Source organism: Zingiber officinale, chromosome 3A (assembly GCF_018446385.1).
Source record: "Zingiber officinale cultivar Zhangliang chromosome 3A, Zo_v1.1, whole genome shotgun sequence".
Classification (NCBI taxonomy): domain Eukaryota; kingdom Viridiplantae; phylum Streptophyta; class Magnoliopsida; order Zingiberales; family Zingiberaceae; genus Zingiber; species Zingiber officinale.
Window position 1 is genome coordinate 142,198,128 of NC_055990.1, and position 15,105 is coordinate 142,213,232.

At 35.2% G+C, this 15,105-nt stretch overlaps 3 protein-coding genes across 3 annotated transcripts; 1 reads left to right on the forward strand and 2 right to left on the reverse strand.

Annotated features, from left to right (window-relative positions):
• Positions 1-803: 803 nt before the first annotated feature.
• LOC122052591 lies at positions 804-7,341 on the forward strand. The gene is made up of 10 exons (XM_042614182.1): positions 804-1,028; positions 1,217-1,375; positions 1,472-1,563; positions 1,667-1,738; positions 2,026-2,126; positions 2,198-2,253; positions 3,271-3,418; positions 5,290-5,373; positions 6,002-6,301; positions 6,409-7,341. Exons 2-10 carry the CDS (start codon positions 1,229-1,231, stop codon positions 7,257-7,259), a joined length of 1,851 nt encoding a protein of 616 aa, XP_042470116.1. The 5' UTR covers positions 804-1,028; positions 1,217-1,228; the 3' UTR covers positions 7,260-7,341.
• Positions 7,342-7,345: 4 nt separating this feature from the next.
• On the reverse strand, positions 7,346-9,128 carry LOC122052592 (nudix hydrolase 18, mitochondrial-like). Its single transcript, XM_042614183.1, has 5 exons — positions 8,807-9,128; positions 8,118-8,229; positions 7,942-8,025; positions 7,660-7,776; positions 7,346-7,571 (listed from the first exon to the last, which is right to left on the reverse strand). The coding sequence occupies exons 1-5, from the start codon at positions 9,034-9,036 to the stop codon at positions 7,491-7,493; spliced, it is 624 nt and encodes a 207-aa protein (XP_042470117.1). The 5' UTR covers positions 9,037-9,128; the 3' UTR covers positions 7,346-7,490.
• Positions 9,129-10,033: 905 nt separating this feature from the next.
• On the reverse strand, positions 10,034-14,693 carry LOC122052593 (TPR repeat-containing thioredoxin TDX-like). The gene is made up of 10 exons (XM_042614184.1): positions 14,498-14,693; positions 14,369-14,402; positions 12,266-12,358; positions 12,077-12,164; positions 11,907-11,987; positions 11,768-11,832; positions 11,549-11,689; positions 11,357-11,473; positions 11,103-11,136; positions 10,034-10,564 (listed from the first exon to the last, which is right to left on the reverse strand). Exons 1-10 carry the CDS (start codon positions 14,605-14,607, stop codon positions 10,230-10,232), a joined length of 1,098 nt encoding a protein of 365 aa, XP_042470118.1. The 5' UTR covers positions 14,608-14,693; the 3' UTR covers positions 10,034-10,229.
• Between the last annotated feature and the right edge of the window lie 412 nt (positions 14,694-15,105).

The window sequence follows — 15,105 nt, forward strand, 5'->3', positions numbered from 1 at the left end:
CCGCTGTTTTTTTTGTTTATTTATAATAAAAAGACATCTCTGTTAAGTTTCTCATTTTAAAAAATTGTATCAAATTACGCGACATAATTTTTCTGAGAAAATTTAAAATAAAATAATCTTTTTAATTTGGGGAAAAAATAAATGGGTCTTCTAAGTTATTAAAATAGTTGAAAGGGTGTTTTAATAAATCAATTTAATTTGATTAAAAAATTATAAAATGCAGTTTTATAGAAAAAATATTTTATGAACTGATTAAAATTATTTAAGTTAAATTAAATTATTTTAAAAGGATCAAAATCATTATAAAATTGCCCTAAAATTATTATAGTTGTTGCTATAATAGATAAAAATGATTTCGATTAATATTAAATAATATTGTATAAATTGTTAAAAAAATAATATAAAAGTATATTATATATACTATTTTTCGAAAAATTTAAATAAAATATAATTTAATTTTTTTAGGTTGAACTGTTTTAACAGGATTAAAATAAGAGGTATTTTTTAACGTTTCTTTATTACTCAACTCTTATATCAGAAAATAATTTCTGTGTAGCATATTTAAATTAAAGTATAATATATTTTTTATTAAATTGAGTATGAGTTTATTTTTATTCAATCTCGATGCTAATTAAATGATATAGAATCGATGAGAAATTAAGTTGAGTTTGCATGCAGACCCCTTAAAAAAAAGGAAAAGGTGTCTTTTGACCATTCTGATAAATAGGAGTGTATTTTTGTTTTTTTTTTGCCTTTTTTTTTTTTTTTTAATTTTAACAAACGAAGGCTAATATTAATATAGGGTTTTTGATACCTTTCTCGCGCGCCGCACTTCCTCTTCGCCGTTCGCCGTTCGCCGTTCGCCGTTCGCCGTTCGCACGACATCGCCGCGCCTGATACAACTCTAACGCTCCACAAGCCATCACTACTAAGTCACGACCTAACTTCGGCGGGACGGCGAGCAAGCAGCATCAGGGATCTACCCTCTCGAGCCTGCCAGTGAAGGTGTAGGCTGCTATCGACGGAAGGTGAATTTCCTCCGCGGTGGGATCTAACCGTGGTGTAGGCTGCTTCTCTTATTTGTGTGTGTGTGTTTTTTTTGCGGATCAGCAGTTTGTTCGTTCCTCTCAATTCCACAAATTTAGAGTTGTTTCTATTTGCCTCACTTTCTTGTAATTTTGTTTCTTGGTTCTGTTCTTGTTACGAGTTGTTTCAGCTAAGGCTTTTAATGTCTGCGATGGAACTAATGGGGCGGGAGGATGAGCTATCCTCAGATTACAAACTCGTGCCATGGTCCAGTTGGGATCAGTGGAACTTTGTCAGAGAATCCATCTTCTCTTCATCACCCAATGCTGTCACCATGGCTTTGCAAAGAGTACTACCTTGACAATACTTGATACTTACACAGAAGTCCCTTTGCTTTTCTGTTCTAAATATTTTTATCGTCTGATTCCTTGGTCGATTTATTTAGATATCCACTTGGCGGAGCAGAGGCTGCCTTCCCATCCCTATTCATGTCACAGCTTCTATCGTCAAGATTCAACAGAAGGATTTTTTCTTCAGGTTCAGGAATTGGGTTATATGTTAAGTTTTTATTTTTTACACTTTCAAGGACACTTCATGTTGTAGTTATGAAATCCTAATTCTTCCTATTTTGTGACTGTAGGAGTGACCTTACAGATGGCATGCTAGAATCAGATGAGATGATTTCTATGCTCTACAGCATGGCAATCATCAGGTGGGATTTTTTTCTAACATATCAATACACTTGCATTGATACAACAAGTTTAATAAGGTTTCAAAGATGGTTTCCATGCCTCATCAATCATTCCACTTCATAGCATGTGTGCGGCACACACACATATGGCAACATCTTTGTTGAGAAGATTGGCATATGTCATTGTGCCTCAACTTTTTAACCTGCCTTTGCCATGGCTCCTTTTTTAGAAAAGTTCTTGATAAATATTTCATATGTTAGAGAAGAATACTGATTCAATCTTTGGTTGTTGGTTCCTTCTGTTTCAGGTTTGTTAATTGCTTTGTTGGACATAAGAAAACAAAGTTTTCCATTGCTGAGTTAGCGGATGCAATTGGTATACCAAGAGTGTTGGTTGACATTCGTCATGGTAAGAAAAAAATTTCTGTTTTCCCTTTGGCCACTCAAACTCTATTTTCCACTTACTTTCTCATGTTATAGAGAGCTCTCATCGTGATCTTCCATCTCTTCAGCGAGTTCGTCATGCTAGTGTGAAGGTATACCACATTCTTAGTAATGAAAAATAACATGTAAAGGTTATTTTACACTTCAATTATGCTTCCTTATAGAATTATCATTATAACTGTGTGTACCTTTTATATGCTTATGCTATTGTTCTCAGTCCTGTAATATCTACAATTAACTAGTATCATATCTTTAATTGTTCACTGTATTTCAATCAAGCCTCTGCCAGTGCTGTTCCTTTTGTGTACCCATTTACTTGATTTTTCTGTTCTATACCTATCTGTCTAATATTATTCTTTATGCTGTCTAATTTCATTGCCTGGTTGAACAACAGTCTATTCCTTTTTTAATATTTCCTGGTCATCTGAGTGAACCTTTGTTATAAGACATTAGAAACTGGAACTAAAAGTAGGCTTGCATTATTGAAAATATTTAACTCATGTTACTTCCATTTTCCAAATTATAAAATAACATTTTATTTTTATCTTTTTTTTGTGTGCCTTCATATACCACATGCTGCAAATTGACGAGATTTGTATGACTAATGCTTACATAGATTATTACTAGCTACAAATGATATAGATTTCAACTTGATCAGTTATATTATGTATTATTCATGAAATGATAAAGAATAATGTTGTTATTCTCAGAGAATGAAATAAAAAAAAATTTGTATTTCTTGATTTGTCTATGCATGTTTAGTCCTCATTTCTATATTTGGATTTGCGAGAACTGTGTAAACTACCAGATATGGAATAAATCTCCACAAGATCATAATATTGACAGTTAAAAAATTTACTTCAGAAGATACCTATTCTAATGTACCAGAATAATTAGAGATTGAAGAATCATTAAGAAGAATTAGGAGGGAATAACAGTTCTACAGGATTGGGATTCCAAGGTATTTCTGCTACAAAAAGCAAGAACTATTTCATAGAAATTCATCAGGAATGGAATAGTTATTTTTGTGAACCCAATGTACTACTTTCTGTTCCCCTCTGTTTGCTTTTTTATTAATTTTCTAATGTACTTTCTTTTTTGTACTTCAGGCACTAGATTGGCTGAAATTTAATTACTGGGAGGCCCAAAAGAACAGGATTCCTGATGTTCGTAAAGTAATTAGGTCTAAGTTACTTGAGATGACTTTCTACTTGAAAACAAAGAATGTCGCAACCAGTTCAGGTGTCAAACAGAGACGTGAGTGAACATTTCATTTTTTGTTTTTGTATCATTAGTTATATTTTAAGAATTGACAAGGCAAAGCATGCTTGGTATATTATGTGGGATTCAGATGCTTCTTTCAACCAATTCATCTCTCTATCAGGCTTATATTACTCTTTTATGTACGCGACATTCCATGAATCACTCAAATTTTTGGGTTGACTTGTGTGGTATTCATATAAATTCATACCAACAAATGATACGGTCCACTAAGTAGTCTATATTATACTTAGACTGTCAGTTAATTTGACCAAAGTGTGTCTGTCAAATCATAAGACCTGATTCACTTCCAAATTTGCTACAATTGTATGGCCCCTAGGCTCCTTCAACCCCTGTTCCAAAGGCGTAATTCACTAGCAAAATACAGAACAAGGCCATTTGATGATTGCAAGTTTCATTCAAATAGGTCTAGATCCGTAACTTGAATGTTTTCTCTCTTGTTTTTATATTAAGTTTAGCATACAATTTTATTTGTATCAGATACATCGGAGGTAGTTGATCTTGCGCAAGGAATGACAATTAGTTTAGCAAGCCTATAGTTCGCTCAGGACTTAAAGAATAAGGTTCAGTATCATATTCTTTTCTTTGAAAGTGCTGCAATAAACAAAATTGTGGCACAATCACTGTGTAAATGACCATGATTTGATGATGACTTAGTATGCCCATATGAATTTGACAACTAAAAATAATAATTATATTTGAGTTAAACATCTCGAAACAATCAACATTTGAATCTAGTGAAAATTATGAATCTAAATCTAGCCTTGATTAACTTGAGACAAGGAAGATAGATCTGGATTTAGGTTTTGTTGAATAGTCAACATTATTGGAAGCTTGAATTGTTGCGGTGTAAATAACCATGATCTTTTAGGATGACTAGTATATCTGTGAATTTTTTTCTACTAAAATTAGAGCTATATTTTTCTTGAAATTATTGACATTTGAATCTTGTGAAAAGCATGAACCTAAACTATTTAGTCATGATTACATGAGACAAAAGATTTGTTTTGGGATTTAAGCTTTGTTGAATAATCATGACATTATTGGAAGTTTGAATCGTGGATTGATCCACACAGCTTGAGATTAAGATTTTAGAGCTACAATAAGATTTTAGAGCTTGAGAAAATAGTTGAGCTTATCCATTTACATATTATGCTTAATACTAGCCTGAAATGCTAGCCCAAATTAATAGTAATCTACTCATCTAAGGTTATAAAATTTCTTTTTTAGCTCATGACTCAGGGATGCCACCTTTCCCTCATCTAAGACTTCACTTTGTCTTTAAAATCCAGTTCAGCTCAGCTCAAAATCATCCTTAATTGGCAACATGTGATGTCCAATGGCAGCTACACCATCACATGTAAAGTCTTGTACAATATCTCATGACTAGGTAAATGCCTCCTCACGCGCTAGTCATTATTTCAAAGGCTAGTAGTCATCCGTGATTTATCTCCTCTGTGTTGACCCTGGGACGGGTTGGCGGGGGCGCTGGGGGCGAGTACAGTCACCTTTTGTCAACTTGTACAATATCTCATGAAGCTTAAGATTTGACCACAATTATCATGACCCACTTAAATAAAAGAACTAACACATTTACTTATCAGTTCCAACATTGGCTCAAAATGCTTAAATCTAAATCAATGATTTCTTGCTTATCTAAGCATATGAAGACTCTTTATTTGCTATTAGTGTACAACTCACCAAATGGAACAAACTAGGTGTCACATGTACTACTTACTACTAGTATGTTCTTTGTTTCCATCGTTGATTGCAGTACTATTATGGTTTTATTTTTACCCATATATGTTTATTTATTACCTTTATGCTTTTCTGCCCACTTCTGACAGGCCTGAGTGGACCTGATATGCTAAGAGCAGGGAATAAACTCTCTTCACGCATGACCACAATGCTTCAGTCTTCTAAATCCAATAGTAATTTTCGAGTTTCATATTTCTTGTCTAATTTGATTTTGATAATATGCTAGAATTTGAGTGCTTAAATGTTTAATACAGCCATGACAAAAAACCGTTGTAATAAACCATATGGACTAGTCATATTATGATGATATTTTCAAGGGAACTGCCATGTGTTGTAAATACTATGTAGATTCAGTCGACCAATTATGACTAGGAAGGTGAGATATGTAAGTTGATGATATGGAAGTCAGATTAAAATGAAAAACATTGGAGACATTTTCAGATATAGTCAGGAAACTGCAAACAGGAGAAAGTAATGGAACCCGTATACCTAGAGCTATATCCAGAAAAAGTTATGGAACATCAAAAACTAGAGCTACCTACGTGCCTGGACTAAATTGTTGTTGATCATACTAAGAGCTATTGGCTTAATACTTAAATTAGGGTTTCTTTTATCCTTAAATGGGTTTCTTTGGCAGTGGAATGAAAGTATGAAACATTTTGCTGCTTTTTTGTGCATCGTATTGACTCATTCAAGGAACAAACCTGGTGGCCATTTTGCTTGCTTGTTTTGCACTCTTTATTCGTTACCTTGAGTTGTGTTTCAAATTATTTCTTCTCATGGCAGCATAACTTTTTACAGGGTCTCAAAAACCGCTACCCAGGATAACAAAAATTATTGCTCGTCTCTATTCATCTTATCCATCAGAAGTAGTTTCTGTTCTATTGGAGCTTTTTCATCTACAAACACCAGGATTCTCTGACAACATTGATGTGGAAAATTCCATTGAATCAGATGCTGGCAATCAAGGGTCCGCCAATTCGTTGCATGATTTAAAAACTATCATCACCAGATTGTCTAGCAAGAAACCCAGATTATTATTGAGCTTGCTGAGAAAAATTCTTGAAACTATTGAAATCAGATTCGCCAAAAACCTCTCTGGTAAATACCTAGACATGCTACTAAATTGTCAATTTGTGTGGATTTTCTCCTACTTGATATTATGCTTGTCTATTGAAGCTGAAGATCCCTAGTCTTTTCGTCTCCAGGTGAATGCGATATTCATTTATCTCAGATTCCATCTGAGGTAGATTACTTGACTAATTTATGTTCCCTTGTTCGATGGTTAATTATGAATCTCAAGTCATTGAAGGGTGCTGGTTTCATTCAATTTGACAATGAAGCTGAAGCCTTTTCTATTCACAAAAATAAAGTTCAAGTTTCACTGCATAAGCTTATCCGCAAATGTCTCACTTTATCTCTTATCGGAAACCAGCATCTTTGTGATTCTGTGCTGCTACTTGTTGAGATGACAGAGGATAGTTCCGTAAAAGAGAGATTAAAGAAACTCCCTTTGCTCAACTATAAAGCTCCACCCGCAGTCCAGATCCCTTCCTATTCTAATACCGAGAGCATGTTATTAAAAGAAGAGGATGCAATTTGTCAAGCTACAGAGAAATTGGCTATCTTAAAGTCGAAGATCAAGGCTCGCAGCCAAAGGGAGGTTGCTCCAGGGGTTGATGTTTCAGATACAGACACCACATGGACCGTGGCCAAGTCATGGATCTCATGCCCGATTGGCATGCTACCTTGCTCTTTTAGTTCAACTCCAGTTCTCCCTGTTCTTGACCAGGTTGATATAGATACCAAAGCTGGATTGGAGAAGGACAACAACCTCAGTTTCCATGCAAGTGACTATAGACAATTGGATTATCCCTCAGAGATGTCGGTCGATGAGAGCCCTAACAAAAAACTAAAGACATCTCAAGAGGTACAATGCACGTATTTTCCGGAATCAACGCGTGCCTTGGAAGGACGATTATTGATCAATGGTGTATGGACGAAAGCGAGTGAAGAAGAGTTGTCAATTATCCAATCTCAAATGACAATTTTTGCTTGATACTTGTCGATCGTAGTTACAATTATTTGTGGATTGAATGGACTTCCCAAATCCTAAATGATGTGCAATTTTGAAACTGAAAGATGTGTCAAATGCTATTTCCTTGCCTTTTATTCAAGTGAGATAATAAAATGATTTAAAATAAATAAATAAATGAATGAATTCTGAATCTTGGTCCCTCCCTAGCTGCACCTAGTCAGTATTTTACAAGAAAGAACTCTCATTTAGTGTTTACAGAAGCTCTTCAAATTTATCCAGTGCTTCTCTCATCCACGAATGCTTGCACACTTGCCTTGCTTCTGCTATACTCACCTGGTTCATGTAATTAACGAACAAGAAATCAGAAAATTTGCGGGTTTGATTCCCTGTTCTGAATCTGTTTGATGTATGCATGACTCACCCATTTGCGCTCTCGGCTATTCATTTCCGGCCATTGCTGTAGCACCTCTGCGACTTCCATGGCAAACATGTAGTGGATCTTATCTTGGTCCTCGCTCAGCCATCTGCCGAGATGACCCTGCCAATATTGCATCGATCGCACAGGATTATCACCATGACAACATAGTATAACAATTTGGGTTGCAATCTTATGATCGTTGTCGTGGTCATGAAGCTATATTTGTCTATCTAATTTGGGTTGATAATATGAATCTTCTCTCTCTATCAAGCTTATAGTGCTTACCTTGAAGTTTCCTGTCACACCAGCTTCCTCAAATGCTTCCCTGGAAGCAGCTGCTGCCTTAGTTTCATCAAGCTCCCAACCACCCTGTTTATATATATAAACAAGTTAATTAATTGCATGGTTTTTACAAAAGTTGTAATTTTAAAATATAAATTTTATCAGAAAAATATGCATGCCTTTGGGAACATTAATTCAGTGCCTTTCTGAGAGCTTACGACGAGAACCTCGATGGCTGGATGAATGGCTCCCGGAGAAGGATTCTCCATCTTGAATCTGTAAGGAATGCATCTGCTCAACCAGTGTGTAAGACAACAACAACGTTAGATCAGAACAGTCTTCAAGGAAAGATTTCAAGTTTTGAAGTGCGAGAAAGTTTGAATTTTGAACCCTAGTTTTTTTTTATTAGCTTGAATTCCTTATTCATCTCATCCAGGAAAAATTCATCTAAAATTGAGAGAAGATGCATGAGGTTGTGAGAATGCATGAACATTTTTTTTTTTAAGATCAGAAGAGTCTTCATTGAGAGTTTGAGACAATCAAAGTCAAGAAAGCATTTCAATTTTTGTTTCCGAATCGAGTACAAGAGACTTCAATTTTTCATCGCATAAACTCGATACGAAGAAAAAAAAATGCAAGAACCCTAGAAACTACATTGCATTTTTTTAGCTTAAATTCCAGGCGAAGAGAAGATGCATAAACTCGATGAGAATAAATGAATCCTAGAAGCCAAATCGCATTTTTAGTTCAAATTCAAATCTATTTTTTCTTTTTTTTGGGTTAAAATTCAAATCTAACAAACATCGCAGCTTCCGGATGCCACAGAAAGAGACGGGAGCGAAGATGAAACGAGTGAAACGAAACGCACCCGACGACGAGACGGCGACCAGCCTTATACCGCTGCAGCCTCCTCCCACGGCGAGATACCAAAGAAACCACCATCTCTCTGGCCGGAATCGCCGAACCAGACCTAATCTCTCCGCCGGAAGCAATCCCCCCACTCAAAGAACAGCAGCGAGGAGACGATGATGCCGGGGGGTCGAGGAGGACGAAAGAGGGCAGATGCAGCTCCTTTGCGGCACACCCGCTTCTTACCATGATACCATCCAATCGCAAGACGATGCGGAGCAGGAGAGGCGACGAGGGATCGGAGAAGAGGAACGATAAGATTCATTGGGATGGGAATGGAGCAGGGGATCGGATTATAAATGGGAGGAAGAGTGATTGTTGATGTTGACCATGATTCGATCTCGTCGACGCGGCTTGTTCTTCCGACGCCAAATAAGCAGTGACGTGTGTGGAACGTTACAAAACGCGTCGGTCCCAACCCGACCTGATACGATCGATAGAATAACAAAAGAGAAACTTTTTAAAAAACGCCCTTACGTTTATTATTTCCAAAAGAGTACTCCGTGTTAAAGAAATATTAAAATGGCACCCATTGTTTTATTTAAAATTGTTTGAATAGCATTAAAAATAAAGATGAAATGTTATTTTATATTTTTTTAATGCATATATATAATCGAAACAATCTATATATAAATTTGCCGATTAATTTAAAAATAAAAGTAAAATTATAAAATATAAGTCAAATAACACAATCCATCATTAATAAGACATGATAATTATTTAAATAACTTAATGGTATTAATGGTTGTAAATAATATTGGCAAAGTATGAGAAAGATATTTTGAATTTAATAGGAGATTTTTTTTTTCATATAAAGGAAAAAAAGGCTTTACTTGGGCTTCTATCAAAATCTCATAAATATGGACCAAATTGCAAAACAAACATCTAAAAAAAATATACTTAAAATCGTGGCCATAATTCTTAATTGTGTGTAAATATTGACCAAGAAAACCAAGTTGACTTTGTCGTAGTTATAATATGCGACTCGGGTCAATGTTGTCTTGAGAAGTTGATTAATTGACCGATGACTGTAATAATACGAAGGCCGACATCAATACAATAAGGTACGTACATTAAAACTCATTCCACATACGTACGTACGAAGGCCGGCATCGATATAGTACAAGTTTAAACGTAGTGACTTTGACTTTTCTTTTTTAATTTATTTTTATTTCTAACAATAAAATCAACTAAAACTATTATAAAATTATTTATTAATCCAAATAACGTAACTAGTTATAACAAAGATGAAAATAAAAGAATCACATTCCATTGTTGATTCTTCACCGGAAGAACATTAGAAAAGTACGTATTGCAATTGGACGATTGAGAAAACATGTTCAATAGTCAATGATACCTTGGCATTACCACTCATCTATCGGTCATGATTTTGCGGCATGGATCAAGATCTTACTCTCGAGCCCATTTTTATCAGCCCCCATGACTTTGTCGACCTCTTTCCCGTCCTTCACGAAGAAGAAAGTCGGCACACTATTGACATTCCAGCTATGAGCCGCGTCACCTAGTTCATCGATGTCGACTTTCAAGAACACCACGTCACGGTGGTTCTCGGCTAAAGTTTTGAAAACAGGCGCCATGAAGCGGCAAGGCCCGCACCATGTCGCAGTGAAGTAGAGGATTGCCAGGCGATGAAGGCGCGCAGCTGCCTTTAGTTTTGTTTGTAGATCATTGGAGGAGTGAATGCTGATGACAGTTCCTGCAGATTGAAGGGAAAAGAATAAAAATGTTTCATTAAAAGATTTCTTTTTAGAGTGCTACCATTCAATCAGTTTCAATGTTATATGCCCATGAAAAGGTTGAGCAAACTGATTGATTTTGCATCAGAAATAAATAACTTCATAATCGAAACAAAATTGGAAGCATATCTGAAAACGTCTAGAAAACGTTGGTGTAAAAGAGTTGAAGATCTGTATGTGAGATCACAAGTGGAAGCTAACAAGTGATTCCCAGCTAAATTCACGAGTTTAATTATCATCACAAAATGCTCCCACGAGATTTACAGTAATCAAGCAATTGCCTAGTTTATGCACCAAGAAACTAATCTGACTTCATCATCATCGTAGCTTCATTTAGTACCCCAGTTGTTCAAAGTAAAATGAATAAATATCATATATATTACTTATTTGTTAAGGAAAATAGACACAGGACCTTCTAACAAGTTAGCCATTTTTTGCAAGCATTTAGTCGCATTTAAAAACTAGAAACAGAAGAAAATATATATGGAAGTAGCATACCTTCCTCTAGAAGAGCATCTTGCTTCTCAGCTGCCTGTTTCAGATAAAGAACGTAATTCAAACTAGGAACATGTAACCTAAAAACATGACCAAAGATGATCATTACACAATGTTGCAAAGCGAGTGCATATGGATGCTTTATTTTCTGATGTGGGCCTCTTTTATCCCTCTCATATAAGGATAGATAGAAATGATGACACCAAGAAATGTAATTGTTGAATGCAATGCGCAAAAACAAAAAGAACAATTACTACCTTAGGTTCAGCTCGCTGGCGTTGCCTCTCCTGTTCTTTCTTACGTTCTTCTCTCTCTTTCCTCAGGCGCTCATATTTCCTGCGATGTTCCTCGATTTTGTGCACATTGGGCTCCACCTGTGATTTAGGCACACCTCAATCATCATTTTAATCCAATATATACATGTAAGTGCATGACTCTGTGAGTCGGACCTTTTTGAGCACTGAATTTATTTCCTCATCATAATCAAGTTTTGATGCCACATGCAAGTCACTTGCAGCTTCTCCCCACTTGCCCAACATGGCTTTTGCCATTCCTCTATATTTGTATCCCTTGGCAGAGTCGGGATTTATCTAAGCATGTCACAAGGAGGCATGAGTTCCTGTAATCTATGGTTGATCAAGTAATTTGCAACCGTGTGGAACACGAACCAGCAAAGCTGCATCTGCATCACCTATAGCAGCATTTGGTTTTCTCAGCTTGGCAAACACACTAGCTGGTAAGAAACAAAGTAAAGTATTAACCATAAGTTCACACAAATGGAATTAGTTGGTATTCAACCCTTGTTACCTCTAGTGGCATATAAGATAGCTGAACTTGGATTCAGTAAGATAGCCTCTGTAAGATATTCAATTGCTTCATCCAAGTTACCTGATCAGCATCATTGAATGCCAGATGGTCAATTTATGTTTGACATCTCAAATAAAAATTGTTAAGCAAGTGCTTGGTTTTTTGCATGCCTTCCGATATTGCGTACGTAGCATTTGCTTTCAATGCCTGAGCAGCATCACGGTTTTCTTCAGAAACTTCTATTGATTGATCTCCCATCTTTCAAGAATAGAACAAAGGAAAGCAAACAAAAATCAGACAAAAACGAGTGAGAAAGAATAATGTGTTACTGTCTTATCACTAGCTTAATCTAAACAAACCTTTTGAGGAGGACCATCATCTGGTTCTACCAATTCACCATCTAGCTCAATATCGGACTCAACAATTTCATCCTCACCAACAGCACCTTCCGGCTTTTATAAGCAATTAGACATAATCAGATAAAGGACCGTTTAATCAATTCTTTTATCTAAAAAAAAAGTTTGAATAAATTGTGCATATATATGTACATACATCACAAAAGACACTAACCTACTACCCTATTAAATCAACTGTGTTAGACACTTCACTCTTATCCACCTTTAGAAATGTTAAACAACCATAATAAATTGAAAACAAATGGCCTCTTGCAGTTGATGTATAAAAAGAATTGAAAGTTTGATTTTTAAAGGTTAAGGTTCAAAAATACATTTTTAAGGAAGCTAATTTGTCTTCAGAGCATGGTTCATATAACTATGGTTGATAAAAGAATTAATTCGCTCGAATTTTTTAGAGAATGAAATGGCTAAAGGTTAAAATAGTGCTCCAGCAACTATTTTGAGTGGGAATAAAAATGAAAATTGATAGAGAAAAACAAAATACCAACTGTTGGAATCCACATACGATATATCCTGAAGTTGGACAACCAAAGAACACATTATATGACATTAAACAAAGAAATGATCCAAGCTATTTCGATGGCATGAAAAATATTTAAGCTAATCAGATTTTACACTAGATAACAACATCAGAAAGTAAAAAACAGTATATGAGATTAGTAATCAAGTTAGATTATTCAAAAATTCACAAATATGAGAGAATAGGAATTCAAACAGCCATATCAGATCAGATTGTCCAGATACTGGAGTTTTAGAGAGGCATAAAAATTCAAAATCCGGACACAGAAGCCCCTGATTTAATGTCCAAAATTTCATTTGTGACATACTATAAACAAAAGTTCTGAGATCTGGTATCTAAGGGCCAAAAATTGATGTACCTTAAAGTCAACCAATGCTAGCTCAGTTCAAATTTCTAAACATTAATGAGTGTAGACAGGATACCAAAAAAGTTCTAAATAGTGCGTGTGTCTTTAAGAAAGAAACTCAAGTGGAACAGGAATGTTTCAATCTAATGTATCAGTATCTATGAGCATGAAATTTATTACGACTGCCAAAAGGAGTCCATAATACAGAATAGGGAGAAAGGAGACCCAAAAGGGGTAATCCTTATATTCACTCTAGTGAATGAGCAGCAGCTATTGTAGCATCCTTACAGAATTATCTTCACTCCTCCCTTCTAAAAGCAACAAGAAAGAAAGATAAAATCTAACTTACATATTCATAAATATCAAGTCAGATTAGAACGCATTAACTTGGCACAATTCATGTTTGCTTGGTTTGGTTCAATGCTCAATTTAATTTCTTAGAATCTGTTTATTTCCATGTATTAAGATATCTTGATATCAAGTAATTCTCAACACCTCAATTATGTTGGCAGGCCTCAATCATAATCTTACCATAATTTTGACAATTTATTCCCATTCAACTTGTTTACCACAATTATAATAATCATAATATTATATTAGTCAATCTTTAGATGTTACGACAACTAATAACCTCTAAGATAGATTCAATCATTTGGAATAATTCAAATTTACCCAAATTTCAGTTAACCAAATTGAATGCATTTTTAACCTATTAGGCCTCAAATGCCAAACTAAATCCACTGCCATTTTGCTAATTTTCAGGAGAAATGATTTTTTGTGCATGTTTCATAAATTTTCTATATTATCTGGACAAAACTCCCTACAATTAGACAACTCAAAGCACATACTTTTCCTTATTTTCCTTTCAATAAGAATCAAGTCCAATCTCAACGTTTTACAAGTTAAAGAGATACATATGTATACGTCTGCCAGAAGTTTAATCCATAATTTTGCTCCCTCAATTTAACTACGATCTGCAAATCCGCAAGTGCTCCGAGCAAATCCTTAGTGCAAAATATCCAGAAATAACTTCAACAACGTCTAAGAACAAGAAAAAACAAACAAAATCGTGGGTATAACTAATCGAACTACAACATTAAAAGGGACACAATGGAATGCATAATTTTCCAAATAACAGATGAGATCAAACAAAGAAAGAAGAGAAATCCGAATCACTGACCGAAGTTATGTTGGGAGGAATCCGACCGCCGAGGCTGGAGCCAAAAGGACGCATCGATAAGAGAGAAAAAGATAGACAGAGAGAGAGAGAGTAAAGCACCAAACAATTGCATCAAAGCTGGATCATCACCTGTGGAGGTAGTCACGGAAGAAGGATAGCGAAGGGTGGTGGAGAAGGGAAGGATCCGACTTGCAGGCGTCGACGAAAGCTCTCAGCTCCGACACCTTTTCGCCGTCCATCGTCGCCCTGGCGCTGCGCCAAATGCCGCAGACAGAAGTGTGTAGAAGCAGAACCAAAATGGAGGCTTGCTCAGTACTTCACTAGTTCCACTGCCTTTCCGAGAATGTAAATTGTGGGCTTTGGGCTCAACAGGCCCAAAAGAATGTTTTTTTAATATAGATATATATCGATTTTAAAATTAAGAATGTTCAAACTTATTTATTTATTATTTTTTTTTTATCAAATTTTAATTAAATTTATTTTTATTGAGCTTAACTAATTTATCATCATTATAAATTATAAATTTCATTAAATATTTATATAATGCATAAAATTTATATAAAGTATTAAAAAAATTTATTTAAAATTTTATCTATGAATATTAATAAACTTTTAAATTAATTTATTTATATATATATATATATACTTTTAAACGAGTAAAAAAATCAATCCAAAAATAATGCTGCAGGAGTGAAGTGGACCATAAAGTCCAAACAGATATGTTTAAATAATGCTAA